The sequence below is a fragment of the Macaca fascicularis genome, chromosome 13 (assembly GCF_037993035.2).
Source record: "Macaca fascicularis isolate 582-1 chromosome 13, T2T-MFA8v1.1".
NCBI lineage: Eukaryota > Metazoa > Chordata > Mammalia > Primates > Cercopithecidae > Macaca > Macaca fascicularis.
In genome coordinates this window covers 60590079-60608579 of record NC_088387.1, presented here as the reverse complement: position 1 = coordinate 60608579, position 18501 = coordinate 60590079, and the positions used below count along the sequence as shown (strand labels likewise).

At 37.5% G+C, this 18501-nt stretch overlaps 1 protein-coding gene across 13 annotated transcripts in view; it reads right to left on the bottom strand.

The window, feature by feature from the left end:
• USP34 (ubiquitin specific peptidase 34) overlaps nucleotides 1-18501 on the bottom strand; it is a 288078-nt gene that overhangs the window by 160336 nt on the left and 109241 nt on the right. For all 13 annotated transcript variants that reach the window (XR_012422341.1, XR_012422342.1, XR_012422343.1 and 10 more), the window contains 6 exons: nucleotides 6976-7101; nucleotides 6661-6790; nucleotides 5649-5684; nucleotides 5156-5286; nucleotides 4267-4880; nucleotides 265-479 (listed from right to left, as the gene is read on the bottom strand). Coding sequence is in view for 10 of the 13 variants with exons in the window: in XM_045369231.3 (XP_045225166.2) it covers nucleotides 265-479; nucleotides 4267-4880; nucleotides 5156-5286; nucleotides 5649-5684; nucleotides 6661-6790; nucleotides 6976-7101 (1252 nt within the window). In the remaining 3 variants the exon portion in view is untranslated. The remainder of the gene's footprint in view (nucleotides 1-264; nucleotides 480-4266; nucleotides 4881-5155; nucleotides 5287-5648; nucleotides 5685-6660; nucleotides 6791-6975; nucleotides 7102-18501) is intronic.

Genomic DNA, 18501 nt, shown 5'->3' with positions numbered 1-18501 from the left:
AAATACAGAGCTTTAATTATTACATATTATTGCTATGTATTTTCTTTTCCCACTGAGTATCTCGATAGAACTGCAAGGCCTTATTTATATTCATGATGGAGTATTTATAATAATTCCCTTGGGGGGAAAAAACTACCATATGGAAACTGTTTTGACAAAAACATTTAAGTACCAAACCTTAACTATCGATTCCTTTCAACAATGTAAGATAAATTATTCCTGTTGTGAAGAAGGTAATATATTTCACTTACTGTAGAGTCTTACCTTGACTAAGATGTTCATGGTAAATGGAAGCTAAATTGGGAAGATGTTGTTGGAGGTGAGACGTCAGTTCTGCATGTGAATTAATCTGAACTAGCTCCTCTTCACATCCAGATTCTTCACCATCAAAATCAGCCATATTTTTTTCTGATTTTGCACTGACCTGGGAGCTACTACAACTGACATCATCTGCACTTAGCATATCATCAACCATATGCCTACAAAACAGAGAAAAGCACAAAGTTAGTAATTACAAATGTAAATCTAATTTGGGAACCACAAAAAACACCTCTCTTAAACTTACAAATACACTCAGAAACAAAGCTACATCTGCTTATTAACAATATGCAATGTTGAGAGCTTTACGAAACTGAAAACTTCACACCGTCAGTATTATTTAATAATTTTACAATACACACTCGTATTACCAGGCCTACTAACACACCTCTTCAGAACAAATTCAAAGGACAATTTTAACAAGATCACTAATACTCACTATTTGCATATTATACAAAGTCTATAAAATGTGAAACCATAAAATATGTGGTTTTATACAACTGAATCAAACCAAAAAAAATTTCAATTTAAGGCTGCAGTCTTGATGGACTTAATATTAAATAGGGAACTTCTAACTCAACAAACCCAAAGTAAGTATTCATTTCTAAAACACACTGTTATTGGACATAAAGACAAAATGATTTTAAAAAATCAAAAAATAACATGAAGTTCAGGGTTGATTTAGAGACTCAAAAGTAGTACTATTAATACACAGAATATGAGAAGAGCTAAAATGAAAAATTAAATCATTACGTCTTGTGAGGTATGGAATGGGTACATGTGTCAAAATTAAGATCTGCAGTGTACCAAACTGACTATACTGCACCTCATTTTTGTAACAAACTAATTCTTTGTCTTCATCAGAAGCTGTGCTGGGGACAACTGTGAATGTTTCTATCTATAATGCCAGATAGTGAGCCAGTGGTTCTCAATTAGGGGTGAATTTAGGCCCCTGGGGGAAATCTAGAAATATCTAGAGATATTTTTGGATGTCAAAACTGAGGAGATGCTAGTGGAATCTAGAGATAAGGCTCAGGATACTGGCAAACATTCTGCAATGCACAAGACAACATTAACATTGCTAAATTCAAACCAAAAAAAATGTTCTGGCCCAAGGCTGGGCATGGTGGCACACCTGTAATTCCAGCACTTTGGGAGGCCAAGGCAGGCGGATCACTTGAGGTGAGCAGCTCAAGACCAGCCTGGCCAACATGGTGAAACCCCGTCTCTACTAAAAATACAAAAATTAGCTGGGGCATGGTGGCAAATGCCTATAATCCCAGCTACTCGGGAGGCTGAGGCAGGAGAATCACTTGAACCCAGGAGGTGGAGGTTGCAGTGAGCCAAGATCGTGCCACTGCACTCCAGCCTCAACAACAGACTGTAACGCTGTTTCAAAAAAAAAAAAAAAATTATCTGGCCCAAAATGCCAATCTTTAAAAAACACTTCCTTAAACTCAGATGCATCAGTGGTAAGAATTAAAAAGCAAAGGAAATAAAGAAGTAATACGTATAGATATGTAGTTCACCTTAACAACTTAACTGAATTCTGGAAGATCTGACAAATTGTTGAGTATAGCAAAACTCAATCTGATAAAGGGCATATCCATGATTCACCATAAACTCACATACTATCACTTGTAACGACAATAATAAATATGCAGCTAACACTTAATGAGCACTTACTGTGTACCAATCACATTAGTTAGCCCAGGAAATCCTCACAATAAAACCATGAGATAGATACTACTGTGCCCATTTTATTTTTAGAGACAGAGTCTCATTCTATTGCCCAGGCTGGAGTGTAGTGGTGCAATCATAGCTCACTGCAGTCTTGATCTCCTGGACTCAAGCGATCCTTCCACCGCAGCCTCCCAATTATCTAGAACTACAGGTGTGTGCTATCATGCCTGGCAGGTTTTTAAAAATATTTTTGTAGAGACGGGCCCCCACTACATTGCCCAGGCTGATCTCAAACTCCTGGCCTCAAACAATCCTCCTGCCTTAGCCTCCAAAGCGCTGGGATTATTGTTCTCATTTTATAGAAGAAAAAAATGAAAAATTAATTATTTTGCCCATCATAATAACACCAGTAAGTGACAGAATCACATATTTGGCATATTTCACAGATAACCAAAAAGTTTTATGATAGAGCTTATCCTTTTAAATATCCTAAAATTAGGAGATGTGTAAAATTTCCTTTTCTTCATCACAATTTAGGCATGTTTCCATAAGTACTCATATCTTTTTTAGGCATTTACTACAAGAAGTGCAAAATCTAATCCTGTGCTATCCAATATAATACTGACTAGCCATATGTGACCATTACACACATAAAACATGCCAGGAATAGGCTGGGTATAAGTGGCTCACACCTGTAATCCCAGAGCTTTGGGCTGAGGCGGAAGGACCATCTGAGGTCTTGGGTTCAAGACTAGCCTGGGCAACATAGCAATACCCTGTCTGTATAAAAAAAAAATTAAGAATTAGCTAGGAGTGGCAACGCACACCTTAAGTCTCAAGCACTCAGAAAGCTGAGACAGGAGGATTGCTTGAGCCCAAGAGTTTGAGACTATGGTGAGCTATAATCACATCACTGCACCACAGCCTAGGTGACAAGAGTGAGACCCTGTCTCTTAATTAAAAAAAAAAAAAAAAAAAAAGCCAGGCGCAGTGGCTCACACCTGTAATCCCAGCACTTTGGTAAGCCAAATCACAAGGTCAGGAGTTTGAGACCAGCCTGGCCAATATGGTGAAACCCCATCTCTACTAAAAATACAAAAATTAGCCAGGCATGGTACGGGGGGTACCTGTAGTCCCAGCTACTCGGGAGGCTAAGGCAGAAGAATTGCTTGAACCTGGGAGACGGAGGTTGCAGTGAGCTGAGATCGTGCCACTGCACTCCAGCCTGGACGACAGAGCAAGACTCCATCTCAAAAAAAAAAAGGCCGGGCGTGGTGTACACCTGTGATCCCAGCACTTTGGAAGGCCAAGGCCGGCGGATCACCTGAGGTCAGGAGTTCAAGATCGGCTTGGTCAACATGGTTAAACCCCATCTCTATTAAAAATACAAAAAAATTAGCCAGGCACGGTGATGGGTGCCTGTAATTCCAGCTACTCAGTAGGCTGAGGCACAAGAATTGCTTGAGCCTGGGAAGTGGAGGTTGCAGTGAGCCTAGATCGTGCCACCGCACTCCAGCCTGGGTATCAGAGCGAGACTCTGTCTCAAAGAAAAGAAGAAGAAGAAACTAAATAAATAAACATTTTAAAGAATTAAAAGGTGGCCGGTCTAAATTGAGAAGTGCTGTAAGTATAAAACACGCACTTAATATTGAAGACTTGGTAAGAAAAAAAGGAAGGAAATACGTTACTAATTTTTATACTTATTACACGTGGAAATGGCATTGCGATATTATTGGTTTAACATGATTAAAATTAGCAACCTGGTTTACTGTTGTTGTTGTTTTGTTTTTGAGTCTCACTCTGTTGCCCAGGCTGGAGTGCAGCAGCATGATCTCGGCTCACGGCAACCTCCACCTCCCAGGTTCAAGCAATTCTCCTGCCTCAGCCTCCCAAGTAGCTGGGATTACAGGCGTGCACCACCATGCCTGGCGAATTTGACTATTTTTAGTAGAGATGGGGTTTTGCCATGTTGTTCAGGCTGGTCTCAAACTCCTGACCTCAAGTGATCCACCTGCCTGGCCTCCTAAAGTGCTGGGATTACAGGTGTGAGCCACCGCGCCTGGCCAACAACCTGCTTCATTTTGTGTTTTTAAATGTGCCCAATAGAAAACTTGAAATTATCTATTTGTAGCTTTACATTAATACTTTGCACTATACTACTAATGAATAGCACTAATACAGAATAAATTGCAATTGAATAAACATAGGATATAATACTTCCCTAAAGGAAATACGAACTGAATATTTATTTTGAAGTAGGCTTACCCATCATGGTGGTGGTGATGGTGGTGGTGGTGGTGGTGGTGATGCTGTGGACCAATAAATTGTCGACAATTAAATAATTCATTCCCAATAGTCTCCCCAAGGAAGTCCCCAGTTCGCGTGATACAAGACTCCTGAGACCCTTGTGCTATATGAGTAGCATTCATTTCCCCTGAAATATCGTGTTCTGGGTCTTCAGAGTGTGAACAAGCATCCAGCATTCGCATTCGATTATCTACTGACGGCAATGATTCGGTGTTAAAAACCAGGTCCTTTCCTGTTCCGCTGCTCGTCCCATTTCTTTCTGACGTGCCTTGGGAGTCCCCCAGGCAAATGCCTGCTTGACTCTCTAACTTTCTATTCCGAAGATCTGCACCACAACTGCTTTTGGGAGGATTATGACCATGATCGTCATCTTCATCTTCTTCTTTGAGGGCTTCAATATCTGCAATGTCTTCTGACTGTACCTCACTGCCAGGGCTGCCAGCTGAATGGCTTGCATGGCTAGAATTGACCTCATTGCTAGATCCATCACTATGCCCACTACTGCTACCAGGACCACTGCTTCCATCTTCACCACTGTTGGCAGTTTCATCAGAACTTCCCTGCATGGATTCCTATATTTTGAAACAAACAGATTTAAATAAATATTTAAACCAATAAGAAAAAAGGTAACCAACATTAATAAACTGTACTTTTTAAAAACGCTGTCAGTCTTGTTATACCCCTTTGAACAATACAAAATGGAATTAAAAACTCAAAGGACATTAAAAATATTATGTAAAGGAGAGGACAAGCCGGAACATGAATTATGTATATATACCCAATTCAAATGATAAACATGCCAGAAAGCCAAAAACGCCTTTAAAAGAAGAAAAACCTATTTTCATACCTCTGTGTCTGAAAGTCGTTGTTGCACATGTTTGGTTCTATTAATAAGCTGCTCATCCATTTCAATGTCACTACCTCCACTTTGATGTGTATCGCTATTATCACTGCTTTGAGGACTAGCTGCAGGTGACCCTATATAAAATACATTTTTTATTTTTACTTCTAATTTATATTAACATGGACTTAACAAAATGACATTATCATCTGACTCCTTGACCTAGTTACCAAAGCTTTACGCTAAGTAGCCAAAAATAAAATCTCTAAATACGTTAACATTTGCTCATGATTTCTAAAAATGTAATAGATTTCAATTAAAAGTCAAGATGTTTATAGTTTTAAGAAAAATGGGTAACGAATATGTTAAAGGTTTACATCTCCTCAAAATGAACTTTATGACTGATACAAATATATCATTATATAAAATCAATGAACTCTAGAAAATCACTAAAACAAAACTAAGTCATGTTGCCATGAATTTCTAACGCTCAACTTACAAGGTGATGGAGCTGTTCTTCTGAGCTCTTCTTCTTCTGAAGGAAAAGGAAAAAACAAGAGAAAAACATTCTAAGTGACTAAGCTTCTTTGGGACAGTGTATCAGTTGTTTATATTGTATAATCAACAAGATACAGGCAGAGAAACTTGCAATAAGGTCAAGTCTCCGCCACCTGCAGTAGTTGTTGGGGGTGCCTGCACAGAAAAGCCTTAAGAGAAGGGTAGTATACATTGCCAGGAGACAAAAACTGAGTTCAAGTAACGTTTCAGAAAGCCCTTGAAAGCTATATATGTAAAAAAAAAAAAAAAAAAAAAAACCCACTGGCCGGGCACGGTGGCTCATGCCTGTAACCCCAGCACTTTGGGAGGCCAAGGCAGGCGAATCACGAGGTCAGGAGATCGAGACCATCCTGGCTAACATGGTGAAACCCCGTCTCTACTAAAAATACAAAAAAATTAGCCAGGCGTGGTGGCGGGCGCCTCTAGTCCCAGCTACAAGGGAGGCTGAGGCAGGAGAATGACCTGAACCCAGGAGGCAGAGCTTGCACTGAGCCAAGATCACGCCACTGCACTCCAGCCTGGGCAACAGAGCAAGGCTCCATCTCAAAAACAAAACAAAACAAAACAAAAACAAAAAAAACCCACAAAGCACCTGACATGGCAGAAAACTTTGAAGCAGAAAACACAGAAAGATAACTGAATCATTATGTTCTACTCTTAAATTTTTAAAACAAAACTTGTTTACAAAACGAAATCCCCAAAGCTTTTGTTTAAAAAAAAGATAACCAAAGCTGAGAAAATCCAGTAACTACAAAGACTTTATCACTATCCTTCACTTAAAAGGTAAACCAAAACACGAACTAATCACAGTATTAATCCTTTTATATGTACTCTTCCACCCATCCCACACTTATTTTAAAATAAAGATTGAACTGAATGTATAAGCAGAAAATACTTCAAATCTGAATGAGAAGCTCTCAACAATTTCCTTCAAAATACATGACACTACTAACCTTTCTTATTTCCAATGGGAATATTAGTATTTAATAAAGATGCAAAAGAACTCTGTTTAGATAACTGAGCCTTAGCTGCTAGTGCATTATTCCACAGTGCTTTAATTAACATGGATGCCAAGTACAATGTCTAAAAAAAAGAGAGGGAGAGATTAAAGTTGGAGAATTCCAGGCAACACTAACAAATTTAATATCCTTTTTGTCACACTGAAATGCCAGGGCCAATAAAATGAAAGTTAAATTATCTGAATCACAAAGAAATTTTCACTTTACGAGAAAAAAAAAAAAACTATCATTATGTTTTGAATGTATTACCTGTTCAGTATGAACACTTGGCTCAAGAGCTGAGACCAGATTAAGTAGATGTCTAAGTGGTACCGGATCCAAATTCTTGATGAGTGAAGGAAATAAGTCATGTATATACCGACTACAATGTTTCAACTAGAAAATCAAGTTAGAGAGAATGGTCAAAAATAATTGCCCAACACATGTAGATTACCTGATATAAAAACAGCTTGAAAGTCAAAAATTTGGCCAGTACACTAATATTTTTTAATATAATGGTAAAATGCTAATTATCCAAGATGAGGAACGGCAGTGCATAAAAGAGCAAAAATAAATTCACCTAAACAGAAATTAAACTTAAACAAATGACAAGCTGAATTGCCTAATTACAAGAGGGAAGGCTGGGTGTGGTGGCTGATGTCTGTAATTCCAATACTTTGGGAGGCTGAGCTGGCAGGACAGCTTGAGCCCAGGAGTCTCAGATCAGCCTGGGCAACATAGCGAGACCTCACCTCTATAAAAAATACATTTTAAAATTAGCTGGGTGCTGAGGTGCACACCTGTGGTCCCAGCTACATAGGCGGCTATGGTGGAAGATCTCTTGATACCAAAGGAATTAATTTACATGTCATAATACAAAAATAAGTTAAATAGTAAATTAAAATACAAATAAGACAACAAATTACACTTAGGAGAAAAAAGTAAATTATCACAACTATGCCAGATTTCTCTTATTAAATCTTTATAAAGTATTTATATAATGCTTTTATTTCACTAGAGTACACAACAGAAACCCTGACAAAGATCTACGAAATAATAAACCATGAGATACAAAGACTTCTTTGTTATAATAAATACAAACATGTAAATTCATGGACAATACAATACTTATGAAGATATAAAAACTAAATATTACATCATGTAAAATAAAAGCATTTTATAGCCATCAAGTTGCTAACTACTAAATCAAGATAAGGTAATAAACAGAAGATTAGACAAGTAATTCCCAATTTGAGGGCTGTCAAGTGTAAAGTTTCCTACTTTTAATACATAAAAAGTCTATTAAAATATAGATTTTATTCAAAAACACTGATTTTTATATTTTGTAGGCATACACATGAATTCTCTTCTGCTGCTTCTCTTTCAGGGTAAATATGCATAACCTAATACTGAAATATAAGGTGAAATACATGTAAGAAAACCTAATACTGGAAGAATTCTATCTTGGTGAGGTTTCTTATAAATTACACTATGTGCTTCTACCATTTACTTTAACATCATTAGATATTCATTTAAAAAACAATGGTAGTACTTCAATACTACAAACAGTATTTGATTTTAAGGAGAAGTGAATACCATTAAGTTTAACACTTTTATAGGTCTTGACTAAGAATGTTCATTTAAATATAGTATTAAATAACATTACAGATTAAAATATACAGGTTAAGTATCCCCTATCTGAAATGCTTGGAAGCAGAAGTGTTTCAGATTTTGGATTTTTCCACTTTGGATTATCTGCATTATATACTTACCAGTTGAAGATCTCTAATTCAAAACTCCAAAATCTGAAATGTTCCAATGAGTACTTCCTTTGAGCACCATGTTGGCACTGAGATCTCAAACTTCGTAGCAGTTCAAATTTTAGAGTTTTGGATTAGGAATTCTCGATCTGTACTAACAGTTTTCTCTACTTTTTGCCAACAAGTAACTCATATATAGTTTTTCTACTTAAAACATGATAAACACACATATATACATGTTTTTATATATATATGTATGTATATAAACCATATATACTACACGTAATGTATAATAAACTTCTGATTTTCTGCCAATTTAACCATTAATATAATGAAATTTCCATAATATACTTAATTTTGATAATCAAATATCTTGTTGGGGTTTTGAGGGATTAATCTGCCACTTGGTTATTTTTGTTTTGTTTTGTTTTGTTTTATATAGAGAGATGAAGTCTCATGATATTGCCCAGTCTAATTTTAAAACGCCTAAGCTCAAGTGATCCTCTTGCCTCAGCCTCCCCAAGTGTTGAAATTACAGGAATGAGGCACTGAGCTTATTTTTAAGTAACAAGATCCTTGAGAAAAAAAAAAAATCATAAAATCCTGTAACTGAGGTAAAAAAAAAAAAAAAAAAAAAAAAAAACCCACTCTTTCAAATGTGTACATTATTTAATTCCAAAATACAGAAAAAGTATTAAGAATGCGTGGTGGTGGCAGCAGCAGAGGAGGAGGAGGAAGAGGACAAAGAGGAGGAGGAGAAGGAAGATGAACAAAGGATGATGAAGAAGACAAAGAAGAAAGACGAAAACAAAGATGATGAAGATGAAACAGAAAAGGATATCAGGGAAGATGGGAGAATAGAAAACGCCAGGAATCTATTTCTATACCAAGACAAAAACTGTACTAGCCGAATCAGATGTAAGTATCCTGGAACTCCAGAGTCAATCTGAATTTCTATACTTACCAATTTCAGCCTCCAATGCCATAGCTGCTACTGCTACCCATTTCTGACACACACACTCCCAAGCCGCCCATGCAGTGACAGGCAGCTATGGAGACGGCAATACAGGTTTCTGGTACAGTTTCTGGACACAGGTGGGCAATAAGAACCACGTCCCCCAACATTAAGATTCTCTGTTCTGACAGCTAGCTGATTGCTAATTCTGACCGATAAGGTGCAGGCACTGAGGCTGGCTGCCATTGTTTCAACACAAATCACCTGAAATGATTACTAGACGTCTTAGAGTTGTACTTGTTTTTTGGGGAACAAAACCAAAAAGGAAACAACAAAAAGTCCACAGAAAATACACCTGAAGTCCACCTGTTGCACTTCCTAGATGAATTTTTTTTTTGAGACAGTCTTGCTCTGTTACCCAGGCTGGAGTGCGGTGGTGCGATCTCAGCTCACTGCAACCAGCACCTCCCAGGTTCAAGTGATTCTCCTGCCTCAGCCTCCCGAGCAGCTGGACCATAGGCGTGCGCCACCACACCTAGCTAATTCTGTGGGGTTTTTTGTTTTGTTTTTGTATTTTTAGTGAAGACAGGGTTTCGCCATGTTGGCCAGGCTGGTCTTGAACTTCTGACCTCAAGTGATCCACCTGCCTCGGCCTCCCAAAGTTCTACAATTACAGGTGTGAGCCACCATGCCCAGCCACTAGACAAAGATTTTAAATAACTTTATCTCAAAGATAATAAAAGAGTAAAGACAGGAAAACACTGCATGAACAAAATGAGAACATCAGCAAAGGAACAGAAATTATAAAAAGGAACCAAAAAGAAATTATGGAAATGAAAAGCACAAGAACAGAAAGGAACAATGCACTTCACTACACAAGGATTCAAAGGCAGCTCTGAGCAAGCAGGAAAAAGAATCAGCATACCTGAAAGTAGGACAACTGAAATTATCAAGTCTGAGGAAAAGAAGAAAAATGAATAGCCTAAAGGACCTGTGGGATACCATGAAGCAGAGCAACACATTCATTTTGGAAATCCTAGAATGCAAAGAAAAATGGAAAGACAGAATACTTAAATAATAACTAAATACAACCCAATTTGATGAAAGATATGAATCTACAAATCCAAGATGTTCAACAAACTCCAAGAAGGATACACTCAAAAAGACCTCTATCGATACACAATGCAATCAGAATACAGGAAGCCAAAGACAAAAATCTCAAAAAACCACAAGTAACTTGTCACATACAAGAGATCCTCAGTAAGATTATCAGCGAATTACTCTTCCAAAAACTTAGAGGCCAGAAGCAATGAGTTTATATATTCAAAAGGCTAAAATAAAAATCTTGCAATAAGAATTTTAAATTCAGCAAAACTGTCCTTCAAAAATTAGGGCTGAAATTAAGACATTCACAGAAAAAAGCTAAAGGAGTTTGTGACACTTATACCTGCCCCATAAAAATTGCTAAAAGGCAGTTTCCCAGTGTGCTTCCAGCCACTAAATGGGAGAAGAGGACACAAGATGGTAGCAGCCACAAATTCTAGCTCCAGCCTCCCACCGCTGCTCAATGACCTGGTTAGCACTGGGGCAGCCGGAGCTGAAATGACTTGGCTGAGCTAGCCTGAGTTGAAAGGGTGGCTCTTTTTTCACAGCCGGCCAAATGACTCAGAAAACCTAGAATGCTTGAGGAAAAAGTGCTCACTATGTTGGGTTGGGCAACATGTGGAGGAACTGAAAGCCTGGAGCCTGGGCCCAGGAATTGAGGAAATGTGAGGCTGGGGCTCAGAGGTGCTCACATTGAGGCAGACCCTTGGGTGATCAGCTAGTTGCCAGAGTGCTTCAAGGACCTTGGCCCCAAGCTCACCTCCAACTCCTGGGTACTTGGTGCTCTCGTGGAGCACTGTACCATGCCCCATACTATATAAGCTTGCTGGGACCAGCCCAATCTCAAGAGCCCCACATCCCTCTATTGTTGCTGTATCCCCCATGGGGCACCTGTCTGTCTCCTGCAGGACAGGCACTCCCCGAGGAGAGGGACAGCAGCAATGAACTGTCTCTGCGTTCTCTGACCAGCATGAAACCAGCACAAACAGGCACTAGTAATTGTTGGAAAGAACCCTTTTCATGTGTTCAAAAGTTCTGGGGAATAACGGAATGATTTAATTTGGTCTTTGAGTAGGGTACAAGATGAATAAATATGAATTGTCTTGCAAAGAGAAAAAAAACGAGACAAATGCTAACAAGAGTCCTTCCAGTTGAAATAAGATATCTCATAAATACATAGGCAATTATTACAGACAGTATTGAAATTTTAGTTTACAACTACTTTTTATTTTTCACATGATTTAAAAAACAAATACAAAGAATTATTATTAACCTGCCTTACTGGGCACACAACATACCAAGTTGCAATTTGTGACAGCAGTAATAAAAATGGAGGGATGGAGTTATTAGGAGCAGAGTTTTTACATGGCATTGAAGTTAAGCTGGTATAAATTGAAATTAGACTGTTATACCTTTAGGATGTTAAATGTAATCTCCATATTAAATACAAAAGAAAATTAAAAGGAAATCAATCTGTTTCACTACAAAAAACAAACAAAAAAAACAACAAAAACACCACCACCAAAACAACTAAACATACAAAAAAGGCAGTAATGGAAGAAAGGAGGGAGAAAACCACGATAAGACATAAAGAAAAGAAAAGGCAAAATAACACAAGTTTGTCCCTCTTTATGAGTATTTCAAATGCAAATGGTTTAACTCTCCAATCAAAAGAAAAAGACAGAATTGATATTTTTCAAAAACTTGATCCAATTGTCTTTAAGAGGTTTGCTTTATATCCAAAGACACAAAAAGGTTGAATGTGAAAGGACAGAAAAAGATATTCCATGCCAACAGCAAGCAAAAGCAAGCTGGGCTGGCTATACTAATATCAAATAAGATACAATTTAAATTGTAAAAAGGTTACCAGAAAAAACAAATGGAATTATCATTTAATCCAGTAATCTGATTCCCAGGTATATGTCTAAAAGAATTCAAAGCAAGATCTCAGAGAGGTATCTGTACTCCCATGATCACTACAGCGTTATTCCTAAACAGCCAGGATGTAAAAGCAGCCAAATGTCCATCAACAGATGAAAGAACAAAAAAAAAAAAAAAAAAAAGTGCTACAGGCCAGGCATGGTGGCTCATGCCTGTAATCCCAGCACTTTGGGAGGCCAAGGCAGGTGGATCACTTGAGCCCAGGAGCTCAAAACTAGCCGGGTCAACATGGCAAAACCCTGTCTCTACTAAAAAAATACAAAACTTAGCCAGGCATGGTGGGCATGTGCCCATAGTCCCATCTACTTCAGAGGCTGAAGTGGGAGGATGGCTTAAGCCTGGAAGGTCAAGGTTGCAGTGAGCCATAATTGTGCCACAGCACTCCAGCCTGGGTGAAAGAACAAGACCGTGTCTCAAAGAAAAGAAAATTTTGTGTGTGTTTGTGTGTGTGTGTGTGTGTGCACGCGCACAATCCAGTATTATTCATCCTTAAAAAGGAAGAAAATGCTGACACATGCCACAACACAGATGAATGCTGAAGAGATTAGGCTGAGTGAAAAAGCCAGTCACAAAAGGACAAATATTTAATGACTCCACTTATATCAGAAACCTAGAGTACTCAAAATCATGGAAACACAAAGTAGAATAGAGGTTACCCAAGGCCGATGAGAGAGGGAAATGAGGAGTTGTTGTTCAATGGGTATAGAGTTTCAGTTTTGCAATGTAAGTTCTAGAGATCTATTACACAATGTGAATAGACTTAACACTAGTGAACTACACACTTAAAAATGATCAAAGGGGATAAACTATTTTTTTCAAACCACAGTTTATCTTTCATAAGTTTACCAAAGATAAAGAAAAACTTTAGTAATAAAAGATTCAAAATACCAAGAAGATATGATCATAAACATTATGAAGACTGGAAGAAATAGAGAAATAAAAAGTTCCACAATAATAGTTGGAGACTTCAATATCCAATTTTCAATAAAGAGAATAACCATAAACAAGGACATAGAGAATCTGAATAACACAATAAGCCAAATAGACCTAGGAGGCATATACAGAGCACTTCATACAACAGCAGCAGCAAACACATTTTTCTCAAATGTGTGGGACATGTTCCAAGACAGACTGGATGCTAGACCACAAGTCTCAACAGATATTAAAATACAGATAATCATACTAAAATGTTTCTCTACCCACAGCAGGAAGAAGCTAAAAATCAGTATCAGAAGAAAAACTGGAAAGCTCACAAATTTGTAGAAATTAACACATTCAAACAGCCAAAGGATCAAAAAGGGAATCACAAGGGAAATCAGAAAATATTTACAGATAAAATACAACAAAAAATAGAATGCAGAAAGAACAATGTTCAGAAGAAAATTTATACATGAAAACTTATATTTACAAATATAAATGTGAATTAAAAAAAAAATCTCAATTCAACAACCAAACTTCACAACTTAGGGAAGGAACTACAAGAGAAATAATTAAACCTACAGCTAGTAGAAGGAAGACAACGATCAGAGATAAATAAAATAAAGAATATGAAAATAGTAGAGAAAGCTGGTCAGAGGCAGTTCATGCTTGTTGTAATACTCTCAATTTGAGAGGCCAAGGAGGGAAGACTGTTTTACACCAGAAGTTCAAGACCAACCTGAGCAACACAGTGAAATCCTTTCTCTACAAAAAATATTTTAAAATTAGCCAGGAGTGATGGCACAAGCCTGTAGTCCTAGCTCCTTGAGAGGCTAAGGCGGAAGGACTGCCTGAGCCCAGGAGGTTAAGATTACAGCACTGCACTCCAGCTTGGGCAACAGAGCAAGAAATTCTCTCTTTAAAAAACAGTAAGAATGGGCCAGGCACAGTGGCTCACATCTGTAATCCCAGTACTTTGGGAGGCCAAGGCAGGTGGATCACATGAGGTTGTGAGTTTGAGACCTGCCTGGCTAAAATGGCGAAGTCCTGTGTCTACTAAAAATACAAAAAATTTGGTGGGTGTGGTGGCACATGACTGTAGTCCCAGCTACTGAGGAGGCTGAGACAGGAGAATCACTTGAACCTGGGAGGCGGAGGCTGCAGTGAACCAAGATTACACCACGGCACTCCAGCCTGGGCAAGACAGACAGCTATTCCGTATCAAAAAAGAAAAAAAGTAAGTTAATAGAGAAAACTAATAAAACCAAAGGAGGGTTTGTTAAAGGACTTTATCAACGACAACCCTTTAGTTAGATTATGGGGGAAAAAAAAAACAAAGAACTAAAAGCTGCAACGAAAATGAGGGCATTCATACTAAACTTACAGTTCTAAAAAAATTATGAGATATTATAACTAATTGTACACCAGAAAATTAGACAACCTGTAAGACTCCTTTCATGATAAAAACTCTCAGAAAACTAGAAGAAAAAAAATCCTCAACATGACAAGGGGTACTTACAAAAACCCACAGGCAATATCATACTCAATGATGAATGACATATTTCCCCCTAAGATCAGAACAAGACAAGGATGCCCATATTTACCACCGCTACTTAACACTGTACTGAACTTCTAGCCAGAGCTATTAGACAAAAGAATGAAAGTCATTCAAATGAGAAAGGAAGATGTAAAACTATCTCTGACTGCAAATGACATAATCATATATATAGAAAATCCTAAAGAATCCACAGAATAACTACTAACCTGAGAAGCAAATTCACAAAGTTGCAAGGAACAAGGTCAAAATGCAAAAATCAGCTATATTTCTATACACTAGAAATGAACAATCTGAAAAGAAAATTAAGAAAGTAACAGAATTTTCAATAGCATCTAAAAGAATACTTAGGAACAAATCTAACCAAAGAAGGTAAAGTTTTGTATACTGAAGACTACAAAACACTGCTAAAATAAATTAAAAACCTAAAGAGAAAGATATTCATGTTAATGGATAGGAAGACTTATATTGTTAAGATATTAATATTGCCTCCAAAGTGATCCACAGAGTCAATGCAATACCTATTCTTTTTTACAAAACTGGAAAAACTGGTCCTCAAATTCATACAGAATTGCAAGGGACTCTAAATAGCCAACAGTCTGAAAAAGATGACTTTGAAACCTGCAAAAAGGAAAAAAAGAAATAACAAAAAGCTACAGTAGTAATTAAACAGTATGGTACTGACGTAAGGACACACATGTAGGCCAATGGAGTAGAATGAAGATCCCAAAAATAAACATTCACATGAAAAAAGTCAACTAACTTTCAACCAAGGTTGCCAAGACCATTTAATGGGGGAAAGGACAGTTTTTTCAACAAATGGTGTTAGGAAAACTGATTATTTACATGTAAAAAGAATAAAGTTTAATCTTTACCTTACACCATATATAACAACTCAAAGCACATCAAATACTTAAACTTAAAAGAAAAATCTTTTAAAAAACCCTTAGAAGAAAAAGGTAAGGATTGTAATCTTCATGACGTTGGATTTTAAAATTATTTCATGGGTATGACACCAAAAATAGTCAACAATAACAACAAAGATACATTAGACTTCATCAAAATTAAAAACTTTTGTGTATCAAAGGACACTAAAAGAATGAAAATAAACCATAGATCACACGGCAAAGAATAAAGAAGCATCTGACAAAATTCAACATCCATTCATAATAAAAACGCTCAAAAGAATAGGCATAGAAGGAACTTACCTCAACATAAGGGAGGCCATATATGAAAAGCCTACAGTTTTGTTTTCGTTTTTTTTTTTTTTTTGGTTTTTTTTTGGGGCCAGAGTCTCACTCTGTCACACAGCCTAAAGTGCAATGGTGCGATCTTGGCTCACTGCAACCTCTGCCTCCCAGGTTGAAGCAATTCTCCTCCCAAGTAGCCTCCCAAGTAGCTGAGACTACAGGTGCCCACCACCACACCCGGCTAATTTTTGTATTTTTAGTAGATATGGGGTTTCACTATGTTGGCCAGGCTGGTCCCGAACTCCTGACCTCGTGATCCACCTGCCTCGGATTCCCAAAATGCTGGGATAACAGGTGTTAGCCAGCATGCCTACCAGCTTTTCTTTCATATATAAAGCACATAAATAATAGCATAATCAATAGGGAAAAACTGAAAGCTTTTCCTCTAAGATCTGGGACAGGCAAGGACCCCCAGTATCACCACTCCTATTCAATTTAATACTGAAATTCCAAGAGAGGACTTAAGGAATAAAAGGACTCCACAAAGAAAACAGGAAGAAAAATTATGTTTTTACAAATGATCATATATATGTAGAAAAACTTTACGACTCCATAACAATAAAAAACTGTTAGAACTAATAGTGAATACAGTAGGGTTGCTGGATCCAAATTAACATACAAAAACCAGAGGCATTTCTAAGCACAAACAGGCTATCTGAAAAGGCAATTAAGAAAACAGTCCCATTTACCACAGCAACAAAAGCATTTTATAATATTTAGAAATAAACTTAGCCAAATAAGTAAAAGAGTTGTACATTGAAAATTATAAAACACTGAAGAAAATTAAGGAAGACACAGATAAATAAAAAGACATTCCAACATTCAAGCACTGAAAGAAAAATACCATTAAAAGTCCATACTACCCAAAGTGATCTATAGAGTCGACACAATCCCTATTAAAATCTCAATGGCAGTCTTTTGTTTCAAGACAGGGTCTCACTTTGTCAGCCAGGCTGGAGTACAGTGGCACCATCTTGGCTCATTGCAGCCTCAATGTCCTGGGCCCAAGCAATCTTCCATCTCAGCCTCCCGAGTAGCTGGGACTACAGGGACGTACCACCATGTCCAACTAGTTTTTAGTATTTTTGGTAGAGACAGGGTTTCAGCATGCTGCCCAGGCTAGACGCGAACTTCTGAGCTCAAGCTATCCACCCTCCTTGGCCTGCCCAAAGTGCTGGGATGAATAGGCGGTCGCTACCACACCCGGCCTCAAAGGCATCCCTTACAAAAATAGAAAAAACAATCCTGAAATTCATACAGAACCACAAAAGGCCCCAAATAGCAAAAAACAATCTTGAGTAAGAATACAGCTGGAGGTATCACACTTTTTAATTCCAAAATACACTACATGACTACAGTAATCAAAACAATATGAGCCAGGTGCAGTGGCTCACACATGTAATCTCAACATTCTGGGAGGCTGAGGCAGGAGGATTGCTTGAGTCCAGAAGTTTGAGACCTGCCTGGTCAACAGAGCAAGACCCAGTCTCTACAAAACAACTTACAAAAATTAAAAATTAGCTGGGCATGGTGGCATGCTCTTGTAGTCCTAGCTATTTTGAGAAGCTGAGGCAGGAAGATCACCTCAGTGCAGGAAGTTGAGCCTGTAATGAGCTATGACTGAACCACTGCACTCCAACCTGGACAACAAAGCAAGACCCTGTACATTAAAAATATATATTATATATGGTACTGGCATAAAAATAGACATATGAACCCACAGAACGAATAAAAACCCCAGAAATAAATCCATGCATCTACAATCAACTGATCTTCCAGAAGGATGCCAAGAACATGTGATAGGGAAAGGACAGTCCCTTCAACAAAAGGTGATGAAAAACCTGATATCCACATACAGAATGAAATTGGATCCTTATCTTATACCACATACAAAAATGAACTCAAAATGAATTAAAAACTTCAAAGTACATTTAAGACCTGAAATTGTAAAACTACTAGAAGGTGACATAGGTAAAAAGCTTCTTGACAATGGTCTAGGAAATAATTTTTTTGACAGGAACTATTAGCATAGGCAATATAAGCCAAAATATACAATTGAGATTTTATCAAAACCAACAAGCTTCTGCACAGCAAAGGAAACAATCAGAGTGAAAAGGCAACCTACAGAATGAAAGAAAATATTTACAAACCATGTATTTGATTAGGGGTTAATATTCAGAATATTTAAGAAACTCATACAACTTAATAGCAAAAAAATAAAAATAAAAATTAAAAATAAAAAAATAACCCTATGTAGCGCAAAGAGAATAGACATTTCTCCAAAAAAAGACATACAAATAGCCAACAGGTATA